Genomic DNA, 17819 nt, shown 5'->3' with positions numbered 1-17819 from the left:
ATAGTTATTACGAAATGTTTCTGCATTATCGACAGAGTATATCAGAAGAAATTTTAGCGAATGATAATGATTATGCCATTTGACGAAACCAACGTTCAAAGAATACAAAAACGAATAAGAACATAAGTTTTGGATGAGATTATTTAAAAAGAAAAGTAATTGTCATTAAAAGAAATTAATTATAATATATTAGAAAATGTCTATGTCAAAGGTTAGTCAGATTATTTTGATCAAATATTAAAAATATATTTATTTAAATTGAATTTTTGTATAACAGATTGAGTTTGCTGTCGACATGACTTGTCAAAAATGCGTTAATGCTGTACAAGAGAGTTTATCAGATCTGAATGATATTCAAAATTTAAATATTTCGTTAGAACGTGGAACAGTTGTTGTTGAAACCAATCTTCCATTTACCTTGATACAAGAAAAAATAGAGAAATCTGGAAAGAAAGCTGTTCTCAAAGGATATGGAGGTAAATTTGAAAACAATATATATTTTAGATAATGACATATTAAAAAAAAAAGAATTGAATAAAATATATATTATATAGGATGGTAAAAAAAAAGGATTTGATATTTGAAGGAAATTCTTCTGTGTACATTCAACATGTTGCCAAGAGAAGCTCGCTTACGATATTAATAAAACTTTTATAAATAATAAAAGTTTATTTACATCAAAGAGTTGATTTTAGAATTCATGTTAATTAAACATTTTTTTAATCGTCTTGGTGAGTACTATAAGTCCTTCAAATATTGAACCCTTTTTTTTACCACCTTGTATGCATTCTTAGTATGCATGTATTAACCCATAGTATACTCAATGGGTTAAAAACAATATATAAGTATAGAAAGTATATACAATTATAATGACAAAAAGAAATTATGCAAATTAATTCTTTCGTTTCTATAAAGTATAAACAATAATAATAATAATAATAATAATAATACTACTACAATTTAAATGAAAAATATGATTAATAAATATTTTTATAGAAAACAGTTTTAGCGCAGTATCAATGTTAGGAGGTAACTCTGGATATAGTATAAGCAATAATATAAAAGGTGTAATAAGATTTGTACAAACTCCAGAAGGTTGTATAATAGATGGAACAGTTGATGGACTTGAACCTGGACAACACGGTGTACATATACACGAATGCGGTGACATTTCTAATGGATGTGAAAGGTATTATAAAGTACTTTAAAAATATGTCATACTTTTTAAATATAGTGATAGAGCTATATATTCATGGTCACTCGAGAAATTTATATTTTATAATATTCTGTCAATTTTATTTCTTAATAGCGTAGGAGAACATTTTAACCCTCATAATAGCATACATGGTGGACCTGAAGACGACATATCTAAAAAGGTAAAATTAAAATGAGAGATATATATCAAAAATGATCTCTATTTTATACATTTTATATTATTTGAAATTAATTTTAAATATAATAATGTTTTCCTGTTTATAATAGCACATTGGTGATCTTGGAAACATAGATGTAGATAATAATGGAAGAGCTTTATTTAGAAGAATCAATAAATTCCTTCAAGTGTCAGATATTATTGGAAGATCACTTGTTATTACTGAAAAACCAGATGATTTAGGAAAAGGAAATGATCAACAATCATTAATAGACGGAAATAGTGGAAAGAGGTAAAAGATATGATATTGCAAGTTTTTATATCTTATTTTCCTGTTTTTTTTTTTTTTATATATGTTTTTATATTCTTTTCATTGACTGCAATTATTATTTTCTTTTTGTAGATTGGCTTGCGGAATTATTGCTCGTTCATCTGGTTTATTTCAAAATACAAAGAAAATATGTGCGTGCGATGGCTTAACCATTTGGGATGAAAGAGAACGCGCTAATTCTAATCAAAAAGAATCTACGAAATACACGAGTAATAAAATATGTACGCTATGTTAAAATGAATCATAAGAGTTTAGAACAATTTGGTTACTAGTCATATTGCATTAGCTTTATTTGTTGTTATAATTTTGCTGCTTTTTGTTCTTTTACTTTTTCTTTATTTTATTTTATTTTTTTTTTTATACATAATTATAATATAATAAAAAATATTTTCAATAAAATAATTATACTATATATATTTTTCAGCAAGCCTCTAAATAATATACCTGTGGATTACATTCCAATTATTGTCAAAATAATATGATATATTCCATTTGATCTAATGTGATATCATAAAGAACGATTTACATGTAAATATTTTGTAAATAATGTGGGACGTCCATTTTCTTGTTCGTTTTATTAGGAGGTTATAATAAACGAGAATAACAAGTATTTTATGATTTGAAACTGTAATTAACAATTACGAACAAATCAAAAAACATACGAGTGCGTGCGTGTCTATTCTAACGGAGATTTTCTTAAAAACTAGCGTGCGATGAGATGAGTCATCTATATATGTGTCATATATATATATATAGATACACATAAGACGCAATATAATTCCATCGATACCGGAAAAGTGACATGCAAGTATAAAATTAATTATTTAGTATTTATTTATAAATGATATACGGTGACTATTTTCGTTAAATAATTAAATAAATAGAAAGATAAAAGATAATCTAATATATATATATCATATCTATATATCTATATATCTAATCTACCCATTGATCTAATGCAAAATTATAAGTTTATGGTTTTTCTTATTGTGCATCATATAAAAGAAAGGAAAAAGAAAAAAGGAAAGAAAAGAAAAGATAACGCTTAATATTATAAATTATAAAGTGTTTGATTAATTATTAAAAATGGGTATAAAAGGCTTGACAAGTTATATTCAAGATCATGCAGAATATTTTCTTCAAGATTATAAATTATGTGATACCTTCTTAGTTATCGATGGCTCTAATCTTGCGTATCAATTATATTGGAAATATACGAAATCTAATGAAGCATTTGGAGGTGATTATGATAATTACGCTGATAGTGTGAAAAATTTCTTTGTAAACCTAAGTAATTACAAAGTAACACCATTAGTTCTGATGGATGGTAGTTTTGAATCTAGAAAAACAAAAACTGCAATGACTCGTTTATACGATAGATATAAATCAGCACGTGATCATTTTCCTAACTATCTATTTGATAGTTCTTATTTACATTTTTTCATTCCTAATTTAATATTTTATGTTTTCAAAGAAATTCTTAATGAAATGAATATAAAACATGTACAGTGTTTATTTGAAGCTGACAATGCAATAGCTGGTATTGCTAAACTTTTACAATGTCCTGTTCTTAGTTATGATTCTGATTTTTTTATTTATGGATCAATGTACATACCGTTCAATACATTGAAATGGTCAAAGAAAGATACAGAAGATTTAAAAAATTGTTCTATTTATAAAATAGAATCTTTATTTAATATTTTTCGTGGATTGGTTGATTGGAAGTTACCTTTAGCTGCTATATTGATTGGAAACGATTACGTAGAGCAACAGGAATTCAATGTTTTGTACAAAATTATACAAAGACGAGGAATGAAGAAAAAATTACGTTGCAATAATTCACAACAATATCGTATACAGTCTATATTTCAATGGTTGGCTGAACAAGAAATAAACACTGTCATATTTGATATAATAAATGCTGTACGTTTGAATAATAGAACACAAATACTTAAAACAATGGAGATGATCATAAATGAATATACTAATATATCAGAAGATATACTACTTCAATTTGATTTTTCTCAAGAAATTATTAATGATATTACTTCTAAAAGAACAGAATTTGATACGACTTCTAAAGATAATATGATTAGTACTATACATCTTTTATTAAAAAAATACGAAAATACGAAAGGTTCTTCGTCTAAAATTGTACAGATGGATATTATTCATCAATTACCCCATTGGTTTATCGTTGAATATTCTAAAGGTCACTTTCCAAATTATTTTATAACTTTATTAGCTCACGGAAAGTATTTACATTCTGCACAAGTTGAAGATTATAATCAACCATCAAGTATATTCATAAGCATGCCGATTCTTGAAGTTATATATACATTACTTATAACAGGATTTGAAAAACCAAGACTAGGCTCACACTTGTTAACTAGAGGAATAAAAAATCAGATAACTCAATATTCATTAAAATACCTTGATAATATTGGTATTGATAAAACTCCATCTCTTTCAGATCTTAGAGAGGTCCCATTAAATATAAGAAAATACATTTATGATAATACTTTAAATATAAAACAATACGATCTTGTAAATAAATTTCCTCAAAATTGGAGATTGTATATTACTGCAATCAAATATTGGGTTGATAACTTATCATTATCATCTAATATTCATATATATACGTTGCTCTTTGCAATGTTACAAAATGTTATTTATCTAAAAATTGGTTTTTATAAATCAATTAAATCATTTAAATCGAAATTTAGTAATCAGTTGCGAGAATTGAAGATAGTAATAAATGAAGAAACAGGCTTAATAAATCAAATGAAAAAAATGGATCTTCTTCTTCCTTCGCAGTTAATTGAAGAGAAAAGTATTACAGAATTAATAAATGAAATTACAGAAACTGATTGTTTAATGTTAACGCCATATTTTATTTCTTATAACAAGGTCCACCCGAAACTTGTACAAAATAAAAAACTATATAAACCAGAGATTGTTCATATATTCACACAATTTCAAAATTGTTTGAAATTTAGTTTAGATTTAAATGCATTATTGGGTGATCCATATGAAATTTCAAAAATATCTATCATGTTTAATGGTACTTTGATATATAATCTATATGTTAGTTTTAAAAAACGTAAAAATGTTGAAGATTATATTAAAGTAATACTTGAAAATTCTCCAAATTTTGCTCGCCTATTTGATGCAATTTTATCTCATTCCAAGTTACTTTTTAATTTTCACACAAATGTTCCTACGAAACAAAATAATGATAATTGTTAATTATATTATGATTATGTTTTTAAATATACTGACATACATACGAATGATTTTATAATTTCATAATAATATTGATATGTTATAATATTATAAAAAAAGGAAATTAATTTTTTAAATAGGTTTTATATAACATTGTAATTTTATACTTTTTTATTTCATTAATAATAAAATAAAATATGTATATAGAAATAAATAAAAGAAAAATATTCTTCTTACAATGTAATAAAAATTCTAAAGTGGATTGAATGTCGTTTCAAATGTATTAGCGTCCTGTAATAATGTTGGAATACGATATTGATTATGTCCACATTGTACTATTAATCCAATACGTACAGCATGCTTTAACTTTGGTATAATTTCTATTTTAATTGTTTGTTTATTAACCGGATAATGTTTTATCAAATAATCTATTATTAATTCAGTATTAACAAAAAGCTTTCTCATTTGTAAGATTTCTACAGCATTTCGTATCATTTGTGGAGTTATCGGTATTGATTCTTGATTTATTTGAGAAAAATCTAAAAACAAAATTAATGCTATCCTTTACACACATATAATTTACAATCTGCATATTTGTTCACACGCAATTATATTCAACCTTGTATTTTATGCATTATAATAATGTTTTTTTTTTTTTTAATTAAATGATATTATACAAATTTTTGTTATTAACAACCTATGAATTTAAAAATCCGAAGGGTACTGACATAAGTGACATATATGTTATAAAAATATTAGAATCAAACAAATATATATATATATATAGCATGTAAATTTTATTACCTGGAATAGTTTCATTGTTTTTGATTGTAAAAAATTACTAGAAATGTGCAAAATTTGAAACAAATCTGAAATTTACACTTCTAAGACTCTCCTGATTAGAAAAATGTACTATTCGCAGATATTACATCATTTATATTTATAAGATTTATAAATCGTAAATGAATTTCTTTATTTGTACAACCATAAATTTTCTTACATAGATGCAAAAGACAAATTTGAGGAAATACAACATTAAAAACAATAGTTCTTGTATGTATATTAAATACTACTTAGAATATTTATAGTTATAATATTTATAGTAATATTATCAATGTATACATAACATAAATAGTCCATTATGTATGTATGTATACATCCTCTAGGGTTTACAAAGGCTTCATTTCTTTCTTCATGCTTTACAAAGCTTCCATACAGTTAAAGTAAGAAATACCAATGATATAATAAAAGAAATAATATAAATCAAATACAGATAAAAGTCAAAATAAAAATACAATAGTATAATATGCAACGAAGCAAAATAAAATAATACAAAATATAAAATTAAAAATACAAATATTCTGTCATACTACATTAACGAAATTACTGTAATCGCTCATAACTCTCATACTACCCATACTTGTCACTGTTTCACCAAATATCTCTTTGCACTAATATCTCTCGTCTGATTTCTTCATTCTTCTATACTTTCATACTTCATTCATTCTTCATTCATCCTTCATTCACCCCATGCTTCCGTATACATGATCCAGTAATGGTAAATAATTTTAAATTATATGATAGTATACATATATATATATTTATCATGATTGAAGCTGAAAATAAAAATTGAAATAAATATTTCAGGTACATACACAATATTATTTTGTTTGCTTGTTTGTTGTGTAGTAAAGAATCAAAATATAGTTATTTTATCATAATTAAATGATATTTTAACTATGTATAAAAAGCGTATGATGTTCATAGGAATGGGGTAGAGATAAACTTTTTGTTTTAATTAAAAATCTATTGCACAAATCCCTTTTTCTTTAACTCTTATGTAATTAAACTATCTATAGATAAAATAAAGATATTTTTAAAATGTTACCAATACTGTTTGACCATATATGTGTGTATATCATTTAATTAAACTTAAATGAAATGAAATACATGGTGACATATATTAACATAAGTTTTAAAACGGTTGATACTTTTTTTTAAAATACAGAATGCATTGGTGTGGATATATTTGTGCAAATAAAAAGAATGCAACATTAACTTAGAGATAAATATTGTATGTAAATCATTTCATTTATAATAATAGAAATATTACCATAATCATTATAATTTTAGATAATCGGTGATCCAAGTTATAAATAAATAAATATATATATATATATATATATATATATATAAGGAACGTTTTATGTGTAGAAACTATATTATAGAAAAGATATTTCTTTTAATAAATATCAATTTTGTTAAACATTATATTATTATAATTGGATTATTAAATGTAATTGAATTTTGGCGTATGATCAAAAATAGTATTAATAAAATATAGATATGCTTATCGTATAATCCAAGTGTCATATATACGGAAATATTATGTCAACGTTGATACCAGATGGTGATAACATTAGGACCACCTTTTTAAATGTTTATAACTTCTTTTTTTTCTGGAATATCATTAGTGAAACCTTTCATTGTCAAAGATCGTGTTAATTATATTTTTACATCTTTTTTTTTATATATATTAAATCATGAACACCAAAGATTTATTATTATATATATAGGCACTGTACTATAAATTAAATAAAATTCATCAATTCATCATTATCAGTCGAAAATAAAATATAATAAAAAGCTCTATGGATAATTTACAAAAATGTGATTTTCGTCAAAGCGCGTGAAGAGAAGATATATATATAAATTTTGTTTATAAAAAATATTATGCTGAAATTTATTTCATAAATATCGCATTTATCGATTTTAACGAATTCTATTAAATTAGATAGATAAAAAGCTTTATATTAATATTTATACAAGTTCAAACATGCAATTACTCTTAAAACACTGTTTAATTCATTGATACAAAGTTTTCCAACTTGAAGGATTGATATATATATATATAATATTAAGATACTTCGATGAAGATCAATGAGTCAAGACAGTGATATAATTTACAATTAATTTTTATAATTTTTATAACTTTATATTAATATATAGACGTCAAGTGTGTAATCTATAAGATTATTTCAAATTTACTGTAATAATTTCGTTATTATATTTGCATTTTTATCATAGAGTAGTTGCAATTAATACTATAATAATTCGAATATGTATAATATTCTTATATAATATTGCAATTTAGCCATTATATACAAGAAATTAAGCTCATGTTGATTGATAATTCAATAATTTAGGCATTAACTATACACCTTTGATACTCTATGAAAATAATTTTACATAAATATTGTACACATTTTTCTATGTAATTCACAGTTTTATATATATGTGTGTATTTGTGTGTGTACGTGCTTAATGTTATAAAATATTATTGTTGCTGTATTATCACGAATAATTAAAGAATTTATATATATATATATTTTCATTTATGAAAGATAAAATATATATATATTTTTTGTTATGAACAAAAAAATGTATACATACTTATATATATATATATATATATATATACTTTTTTTTTTATTATGAAAAATAAAAAGCTGATTTTTGTATTTTACTATGTGTAAATAATTACGTAACGTATAGGACACTATAATAAATTATTTCAACTTGTACTAGGTCCTGTATTCCATACTTTCATAAAATATTGCACAAGGAAGACAACTACGATAACAAGTATGGTATCTAAAAAACTTTTAAAGACATTTATATGATGTTGTTGCTCTATTTGTGCTCTTTGCCTTACAGCAAGTTGTTCAATTAGATGTTGAATGCGATTCAATTTTTCACCATATTCTGATATTTGATTTTCTATATCTTTACTGATATCTAGTAATCTGTAAAATTCGAATTATTTGATATAAAAGTATAAAATATAATAAACATTTGAATTATCATTAATCAATATTTTACCTTGTCGTAGCACGTCTTCTTTTGCCTATTGATTGACTAGAATCTGAATGTAACTCGGCAGATGAACTACCCGAGTCGTGTGCAGTTTCTGTAAGAGGTAAATTATTAGACAATTGTCGTTTTGAAGATTTTAACACGGATAATGATGAACGAGACTCAGCTTGAAGTAATGGCATCTATAAAAACAAAATGTATATATTTTTATTGATTTATTTTTATTAATTGTATATATTTATATTAGTGTACCTATACTACTTCTAAAATAAATCCATTGAAAAAAAAGCCAATGGAAGATTAATTTAATTAACTAATTAAATTATATTAAAAATATCTATAAGTATTTTTAAGATATACTACTTTGATGAAGTGCATAATATATAAGGTTTGATTAAAGCTTACTATACTAAAGAAATTACCGTATCATAAAAATTCATAAATTGGGAACTTGCGTTGCCATATGGTAAGCGAAGAAGGTAACGAAAAATATTAATAATAGCATATATACTATAAATTGTAGTTAACAATATATATATATAAATCTTTACCTGTATACTATGAATTATATTTAATATATTTTTACCTGTGTTATAGGATCTGTTGAAACAATACTACCAGTACGCATAATTGGTGTCTTATGTCTTGTTTTTGTGCGTATAATATAATCATGTTCATATTGTACTACATCATTTCTAGGATCCCATGGTCGAGCATCTGCATGTCTATACACCCAATTACCTGTTATAATATCCTATTAACATATAAATTTATTATTTTTCAACACATACTTCATTATGACTTATTAATTATTATAATTCTTATTTACGAATGTATAAAAATAATCATAAGCGATTACCACCAACCTGTACAAAATATTTAGGAACCCATTCTTGACCATTACTTTTGCGTTCTTTAGCTCGTTCTCTTTGAGCTTCTTCTAATTGCGTTTTTGCTTCGGTAGCAGCATATTGATCGTCTTTATTAATAGCATGTGTAACAGCAAGCCATAATTTTTCACTTTCCCATGGGCCTTGATATTCCAAAGGTACGGTATATTTTTTCAATCTCTTTTTACGCACCTCTGCAGTTGGATTAAAAAATACACTTTCTTGCTGTAAGAAGATAATCAGATATTTGTTGGTATAAATAACAATCATTATATTTAATTAAATAATAATAATAATAATAATAAGCTTCTAACTTACTCCAGTTCGTTTATCAGTAATCATTATTTGTCCATCCCAATATCCTGAAATAGTAGCAAGAGTTTCTTTCCCTAAACGTATTCTTCCTACTACTTGATTCATCTGTTCTGATCCTCCAAGAAATGGCTAATGATATAATAAGAACAATTAATATTCAAATAAAAAAGATTCATATGTATATATAATTATAAATTTTACCTTAAGTTTAAATTCTAATTCAGTATGGTAACGAGTTTTCTCGCATTCAATATCTATTTTTCCACCAAGTTCCATAGATAATGTTCCCACAAGAATACCTTTACAATGTGCATAAGGAATTGTCATCGTATAATCTTCACCTCTGGGTAACATTGTTAATATTGCAACACCATCTAATATTGCTGATGTTGAGTTACCTGAAATAATATCATAAAATGTGTTAATAATTATAATGTTTCTTTTTTTATTCACAAAATATATTTACCATAAAATTTAGATTTAGCAATAATCGTAGCACTGATCGTAAAACCATCTTGACGATTTGTTACATAAAATCCTGATATAGGTGGATGATGAGACAACTACAAAATTATATTGAAAGATTTTAATTAATTGCATAAATATATGCATATATATATATACATATGTCATTTTAAAAACCACAATAAACTGCTCCGCTTAAAACAGTAATAGATTTCATTAATGGGATAACAAAGAAAAATTACAAAAAGTAATGTTTATTACTTGTTCTGCTAAGTAGAATGTTCTTGAACCATTAGGATGTTGCCAATAACAACGAAATGTTTCACCTAAAAGTGGATTGTACGGTTTCTTCAAGCCTTGAGGTTTTTTATAAAAACCAGATAAATACCATTTGACAACTGCCTTCATACGCGTGAATGCATCGTCTTCTAGTACAGCTCTATAAAAATAAATGTACATTATGTAATAGATATAATGAATGATAATTATTTAATCATTTTGTTGAACTCTTGCTTACTCCGATAGAAGATCAGCATGATAATAAGAGTCAGCTAATTTCTCTAAGAATGATCGAGGTTCTAATATAAAAGTAGGTAATACTACTTTAGATAGATCCATTCCAGGTCGTGCTTGTTTCATTAAAAACCATATTAAAGATTTTTGTTCTTCCTGCAATACTGTTACTACTTCTCCAGCCTATGAGATAATTTAATGAAAAATAAAAACTATTAAATGTATGATTTATTTCTACTTCAAATTCTTTCTAATAATAATAATAAAAAAATACTACGATATGCAATAAATAAAATAAATCAATTATATATACACACACATATATTTATATATACACATATGAAAAATAAATATTTAAAAACACATACTGAGCCAAGAACTTCATTTTCATTAGATGCATATGGAGTTTCATTAATTGTATCCAATGGTTCTTCTTTTGCAGAACCCTCAGATTCGCTATCTGAAGCACTGATTTCGGCATCGGCTGCGACTCCATTTTCTGGCTGGCTGATATCATCCAGGTCTGTATGTGAGGTGTATACAGGTTCTAGCGTTACTACCTCATGGGTCTTGTATTCTAGGACATGTACAGAAGGAACAGTCATGCGACGAGCAGAGGAAATTGATGGATCAGGTGCAGAAGCAGAAGATGAAAAACCAGACATGCTAGGATGAGTACCCCCACCATCTGGTTCATCGATAGAAACTGAAGACACAATAATCTCTGGATCTGTAGTAGGTGTAGGAGATTTATCGCGAAACTGTTTTTCCCAGTATGCAACTGCATGGTAAAGTTGTTGAAACATTGGAGTTGGTGAAGGACAAACACTTTTAGGATGACACGCTATAGCAGGTGAGATTGGCTGTGGACATGACAATAAGCGCCTTTGAGGTGTCGTGGGAGTTTTAGGTGCATATTGGCTTAAACATACTACTGGATTATGAAGCATGTGTTCCCCATTTGTTGTAGGGTAATGAAGAAGAGTAGGAAAGGATAATAATTTTAAATGTATTAGTAACATTCAATTCTGATCATTAAAAGCATGTTATTTTTAAATTATACTTGTAATGATTATCCTTTAGTTATAAGTTTGATTATAAACAGAAAAATAAGTGTATTCTGATTATGAGATTAAATTTAATTATGATTAATGTTTTGTATTAATTTAAAAAAAAATAAATAAATAAAAGAAACACCAGATAAAATATTCTGTGAAAATAATTTATATGAGAACAAATAACTACTTATAGCAACTATGTAAAGCATTTTATCTAACTTGTTATTATTATACACAATATTTAAAACATACATTTTCTTTTTTTATTTTTTTTATTTACACATATTTAAATATGTATATTATTAAAAACAATCCATTTTCTATAATCACGATAAATACCCAAGCATGCATAAAATTAATTAATAAAACTCACCATGTTCATCAAAATGTTTTTCATAATCTGCCTCACTCCATTGAGTTTCGTGAGTAGTCGTTGCATCATGTTGTAAAGAACGTGGCAATGCACTAGTTGAACGTACAATTAACGAAGAGCATCTTAATGAAAGTTCAAGTGCATCTAACCAGCATTTACCAGCAGCTTGAGAAGGTGCTCTGAAGATTAAGTAAGAAGTTGGTAAAGGTTGTACCACAGCTCCTACAAAAGAAATAATTACATTATTAGAACTGGTGTATGTATGTGGAATGAACATTTATTTAAAAAGTAATATTATATTTATTTACCAATTGCTTCATTCTCTGGTCCTCGAGGAGCCCAAATAGATTGCTCTAAAGGGTGGAAAAGTTTAAAACAGAATCCATCTTTTTTACTAGGTCTCTCTATTACTTGACACGTATTCAACAAAACAGTTCCAACCCAATGATTACTCTGCAATATTTACATAATATTTAATATAGTACCAATGAAAAAATTAATAACATTTACCTTTATCTTCGGGCTTTTATATAATAATAATAAACCAGGTTTGAGGATACACCATAATTTAGTCCAACTCTTCAATGTTCCTCTAACTTTAAGCCAATCACTCATTACAATAACGGTTGGATCTTTGAATGAACTAAGAAGTTCATTAGCAACACGTTTTTTTTCTATTCGATAATTTTTTCTCTGCGCTTTGTAAGATTCCTTTCGTGTCAACTTGCATGAATCCATAGACTACAAAAGTAATATGCATAAATCAAAATGAACACATTTGATTTTTCGTTATTGTAATAAATATCCTTAAATATATAAATAAATGCGTACTTTATCCGACGTATTGTCTGTTTTTTGACTGCTTTCTCCCATTATAGATAAGCCTAAAACAGATTATAATCATATATCATGATTTATTTCTGATTTGAATTTTAATAACATTTATTTAATTAAAACAAAAATAATCTAATGATTGACACAACATAATTTAATGATTCTGTTATCTAAATGTTAATATTAATAACAATTTTAAATAAGTTTTACTTAGATGAAACGTGTATCAATAATTTTCATTAATCTGTTAACATGATTCTTGCTTATTATACAAATTTAAAATAGGTGAATAATATTTGTATATTATATAAAACCTTATACTCTTTTTATTGATACAAATGTGTATCGCATACGTGCGCGCGCAAACGCATATATAAATAAATAATATGCATAACTTATAAACACACATTTTACATTAAATTGATTACATATGATGATTTTTAGTACATTGATTACATTTCTTTTTCGTTACCTAACTCTTAACGTAATATATAATATATAAATAATATTTATTATAATGCAAATTTTTTTGGAGAACATCTTGTAACATTAAAGTACAATAGAAGACATATTAAGACGTGACAGTAACATTAATATTTTAATAAGATAATTGAATTTTACAATATTCACATCATTTGAGTTATATCCTCAATTTATCACGCAAATTATTGTATAATTTCATTAATTTTAATCATTATTTTACTGATTTTCCATACAACAAATTTTCTCTTGATGATTTACATAATTTTGTATATATATATATATATATCTTTTATATAATTCTAAAAATTGTATAAACTTAATATTACATGTTATTTAAAGATATTTTTAAAAATGTAACATTTTAATTTAATAAAAACTGAGAAACAACAGCAACAATGCTATTATATATACCATATACTTAAAGTAATATTATTTCCAATTGATTATAAAATATAAAGTTATCTTTTAATAATCTATTTTAATTACCTATTAATTATTTAAATAAATAGAAGAGAAAAGTGTTTGGAATAAGCATTAACAAATTTAGCATTTTTCATACATGCTTGATGATACTTTTAAACTGAGCATTTTTAATCGAGCATAATAGAAAAAGATGAAAATAAATATTTCTTTAAGTATTGCAATGCATTTTTCATACATAAGAATTAGGTCATTAAGTTTAAAATATCCAATTTCGAACTGAAAATAATCAGACATTTCATACTTAATAATCTAATATAAATAAATATGTATGTATATATATATATGTGATCAATTAAAATGTTACATAAGACACATGCATGTTTTTATATAAGCCATATGTTAAACTAAAGTACCTAATTAATTGGAATCAAAAAAAAAAACTAAATATGTGATATTAAATAAGAGATAAAAAAAAGCATCTTATAAATGCTGAATTATTGATAAGTATGACATTATAATATCTGCAAAATATCTTTTTAATTATACCTGGAGATACAGGAACTGGGCCAGTTGCAATAGTTACACTTGTTGTAAGTGATTCAGTTGATGGAAGTTTTGTTAAAGGCATTGGTTGTACATGGACACTGCTTGGACGAAGTTGTTGTTGATCCACTGGTTCTATATATTTAGGTTCTTTCATTTATCAATCAATATTCATTAGTAATTTTATACCATTTTACAAATACTAAGTTTTTTTTTATGTCATACGTAATAAATTATTATAAAACAAATATAAATGTTTACAAAATTGTACAATTGATTTAATTCAAATGATATATAGTTTTACTTCGAAATCTATTTTAACTACATAAATATTATTACGGTTAGTACTCTAAGAATACAAGACTAACGCTAATATACATTATTTATCTCATCCATAAGCAATAATAATAAAATATAGCTATTAATATAATACATTTTAAATCTAACATTAATAATTATTATACATTTTGTCAAGCTATTATATATCGAAATGCACATGCATTAAATACCATGCAAATCATTTTAAAAGCCAAGAGCATTTTCAACCAGAGAGCATTTCTATTTCAAGATTTTCAAAAGATATAAGAATTGCCATTCTCGTATAAGAAGGATGAAGTAGTCAAAAGAATGCAAAATACAAAAATACAAGTCCATAAAAATATATAACAATATTTTTCTATAATTATATCATTTTATATAATAATAGGAATTACAATCAATGTATTGTATATCAATTATATATACACATACAAATAATAACAATATGCATGTAATTCTTACTTCACCAAATTCCATTTGAAGAAAGTGGAATCTCTGAATAAATTAATTCAGGAACTACGCTTGTAACGTTTGTAGTGAAATAAAATATACCTTGCTTTAAATTTCTATCTTTTTCTTTCTTTAACATGATATAGTTACATAAAACTTAAATTACAATAATAAATATTTTAGCAACTATTATCTATTACAACAATTATATATAATACAAAATATAGTATATATAGTGTGTTTTTCTTCAAATCATCAAAAATACAATTACATTAACATTTAGTTTTAAATTATTAGATATGAATAATTCAGATGGATGTAATAATATTTCAAATAATATGATATAATGATACTATGATATCTAATAAGTGTTTTAACAATAATGTAAATGTAGTTTGTTGGAAACAAATGTTTATTGATTTCAATTCTTTCTAATGTGTATTAATGACAAAACTTACATTAGACATTATTATATTTTTAATGTCAAGGATATCTTACAACTGAAGTTTAGCTACTAATATTACTACTACACTACTAATACTATTACTACTGCTACTACTACTACTACTAATATTTCCACCACTATTACTACTATGTTTAGTCTATAATCTTAACATTGATAGTATGACCAGAAACTAAATAATTGATAAAGATTTTTAATGTAGTAGAACATTAAACCAAAATCTAAGACAGATATATAGTTTTTAAACATAATATAAACAAAAAAAAAACTAAGAAGTAGAAGTAGGAGAAAATAATCTATTAATTTATATTATTAAAAATATTAGATAAACTAAATTGATTAGAATTGTTTCAATGATGAACAGCTTAGATATTTGTTATGACTAGTAAAAAAAAAAATATTGCATAATCTAGCTTATGAAAAAACAAACCAATGATACCTAGGATTTCTTGGCATGAACATGCATAATTTAAATGTATGTTATTACTTAGAAAGGGATCAAATGTCATTGAGATATAAAAAAAAAAAAAAAGAACATTATAGATAAGAAATATTACACACATAACGTGCAACTGGTTTTTGTACTTTTTGAATATACATATTACAATATGGAACAGATATATTCAAAATTATATTGTATATTCAAAGTTTTAATACAATATTATTGTTAATATGATCTTAAACTTAAGAGTATCTCATCTTAAATATATCTATTGATTTGTAAGATATTTTTTAGAGTAATGTGTTTTATTAATTATCGTCTAGTTTGAAATTTATTTTACTAATATCAAGAATTAACACTTACGGTTGCTCAGTGACCGACTAACATTAGGCGGAGTCATAGTTTTAAATGTATCAGAAGAACATCCTCCAGAAGGTACAGAATGAGCATCTGATTGTACTCGGTGATCCCCACCAGGTACCACTATCGGTTGCGAACTCATGATTAATCTATATAATGCAAATTACAATTAATATTTAATAAATTTGTATACATATATATATATATATATATATATATATTGCACATATTAAGTTCTACTGAACGTCAAATGTTTAAAGTAACAAAACAATAAATATTAAATTAAAGATGATCGATATTTTGTTTAATAACCATTTAGAAACAAAAATTATAAATAAAATATTAGTATAGACACAAATACATGTTTAGAGTAATACAAAAATGAATTTTAAACATTGAATAAATTAAGATCATGACGTAGTAAAAAAAAAAATTAGAATAATTAAGAGGACAAAAAGTTGATCAATGAAAATTGAAATGCAATGTAAAAGTGCTGACGAGAATATTGATTAAATATTTGTTGACTAAATGAATTCGTTTAATAAAATGAAGTTGCATTAAAAAATAACAATATTGATATTTATGACGTAAATTGTCATAACTTACCTCTTTTCTTGTTAACAAAAAAAATGATTGTGTGTGTCTATATGACAGGTACTTCCATTACACAAATTAATTATATCACAAAATCGATATTTTAAAAAAGAATAATGGACTAAAAGGAAACGGATACCGTCATTTTCCTTGATTTATTCTAATTATTATTATTCACTTATAGTAAATTAATTTTTACGTTAACGCGTAGTTATAATAAACATTCGAAGGAATTGCTGCTTTGGAATTCTATACTCGGAGGAAAGAAATGTGCAACGGCGCGAGCGCGATGTGCGATGTTCCATTGATCACTTGACGTTATAGCTTAGCTACAAACATACGATTGGACTTACGTTAGTTATGCGAGAGCGTATCACATATTACCCTCCGCTAATGCAACAACTCCTTATCAACAATTCAATTGCATAACTTTAATTCTTTAATTTAACTATCAATTTTACCGTTAATAAGCTTCATAGATTTTAATTTAT

The 17819-nt window shown here is 25.0% G+C and overlaps 3 protein-coding genes and 1 long non-coding RNA gene across 9 annotated transcripts; 3 read left to right on the top strand and 1 right to left on the bottom strand.

Moving 5' to 3' along the window:
* The first annotated feature begins 50 nt into the window (after nucleotides 1-50).
* Nucleotides 51-2313, top strand: Ccs (copper chaperone for superoxide dismutase). 3 transcript variants are annotated; one of them, XM_015335790.2, is made up of 7 exons: nucleotides 51-211; nucleotides 278-476; nucleotides 997-1189; nucleotides 1310-1376; nucleotides 1483-1664; nucleotides 1776-1912; nucleotides 2128-2313. In XM_015335790.2, the coding sequence occupies exons 1-7, from the start codon at nucleotides 197-199 to the stop codon at nucleotides 2136-2138; spliced, it is 804 nt and encodes a 267-aa protein (XP_015191276.1). In that variant the 5' UTR covers nucleotides 51-196; the 3' UTR covers nucleotides 2139-2313. The 3 variants fall into 3 exon arrangements, with proteins under 3 accessions (XP_015191276.1, XP_015191274.2, XP_015191273.2); XM_015335788.2 differs by having other exon boundaries at nucleotides 1776-1924; XM_015335787.2 differs by lacking the exon at nucleotides 2128-2313 and having other exon boundaries at nucleotides 1776-2115.
* A 180-nt stretch (nucleotides 2314-2493) lies between these two features.
* Nucleotides 2494-5178, top strand: ast (single-strand DNA endonuclease protein asteroid). Its single transcript, XM_015335497.2, has one exon. The coding sequence runs from the start codon at nucleotides 2790-2792 to the stop codon at nucleotides 4950-4952; it is 2163 nt and encodes a 720-aa protein (XP_015190983.1). The 5' UTR covers nucleotides 2494-2789; the 3' UTR covers nucleotides 4953-5178.
* A 706-nt stretch (nucleotides 5179-5884) lies between these two features.
* Orp8 (Oxysterol-binding protein-related protein 8) lies at nucleotides 5885-17615 on the bottom strand. Of its 4 annotated transcripts, none has more exons than XM_015335778.2 (17): nucleotides 17341-17615; nucleotides 16738-16883; nucleotides 14705-14851; nucleotides 13250-13302; nucleotides 12929-13159; nucleotides 12727-12871; nucleotides 12419-12640; nucleotides 11356-11564; nucleotides 10992-11170; nucleotides 10736-10913; nucleotides 10476-10572; nucleotides 10211-10407; nucleotides 10013-10138; nucleotides 9671-9919; nucleotides 9391-9558; nucleotides 8811-8986; nucleotides 5885-8734 (listed from the first exon to the last, which is right to left on the bottom strand). In XM_015335778.2, exons 2-17 carry the CDS (start codon nucleotides 16874-16876, stop codon nucleotides 8503-8505), a joined length of 2748 nt encoding a protein of 915 aa, XP_015191264.1. In that variant the 5' UTR covers nucleotides 16877-16883; nucleotides 17341-17615; the 3' UTR covers nucleotides 5885-8502. The 4 variants fall into 4 exon arrangements, with proteins under 4 accessions (XP_015191264.1, XP_015191265.1, XP_015191267.1 ...); XM_015335779.2 differs by having other exon boundaries at nucleotides 14705-14836; nucleotides 17341-17614; XM_015335781.2 differs by having other exon boundaries at nucleotides 11356-11510; nucleotides 17341-17613.
* Nucleotides 11701-12323, top strand: LOC107074396 (uncharacterized). Its single transcript, XR_001476883.2, has 2 exons — nucleotides 11701-11840; nucleotides 11958-12323. It is a non-coding gene; the product is annotated as an uncharacterized LOC107074396 (long non-coding RNA).
* Nucleotides 17616-17819: the final 204 nt, after the last annotated feature.

The sequence above is a fragment of the Polistes dominula genome, unplaced genomic scaffold, assembly GCF_049000335.1.
Source record: "Polistes dominula isolate Pdom_NZ unplaced genomic scaffold, Pdom_raw_medaka contig_79, whole genome shotgun sequence".
NCBI lineage: Eukaryota > Metazoa > Arthropoda > Insecta > Hymenoptera > Vespidae > Polistes > Polistes dominula.
The sequence above is the reverse complement of the archived record's forward strand: the minus strand, read 5'-3'. Positions and strand labels throughout refer to the sequence as shown.

Excerpts from the sequence above, each read along its gene's own strand:
- ast (XM_015335497.2), top strand. The coding sequence starts at position 2,790 with ATGGGTATAAAAGGCTTGACAAGTTATATTCAAGATCATGCAGAATAT.
- Orp8 (XM_015335778.2), bottom strand. The coding sequence starts at position 16,876 with ATGAGTTCGCAACCGATAGTGGTACCTGGTGGGGATCACCGAGTACAA. Across the intron at positions 12,641-12,726 it reads ACCAGAGAATGAAGCAATTG|GAGCTGTGGTACAACCTTTA; the intron begins GTAAATAAATAT and ends TTTCTTTTGTAG. Across the intron at positions 9,920-10,012 it reads TTACTGATAAACGAACTGGA|CAAGAAAGTGTATTTTTTAA; the intron begins GTAAGTTAGAAG and ends ATCTTCTTACAG.
- Ccs (XM_015335787.2), top strand. Across the intron at positions 1,190-1,309 it reads ATTTCTAATGGATGTGAAAG|CGTAGGAGAACATTTTAACC; the intron begins GTATTATAAAGT and ends ATTTCTTAATAG. Across the intron at positions 1,377-1,482 it reads AAGACGACATATCTAAAAAG|CACATTGGTGATCTTGGAAA; the intron begins GTAAAATTAAAA and ends TGTTTATAATAG.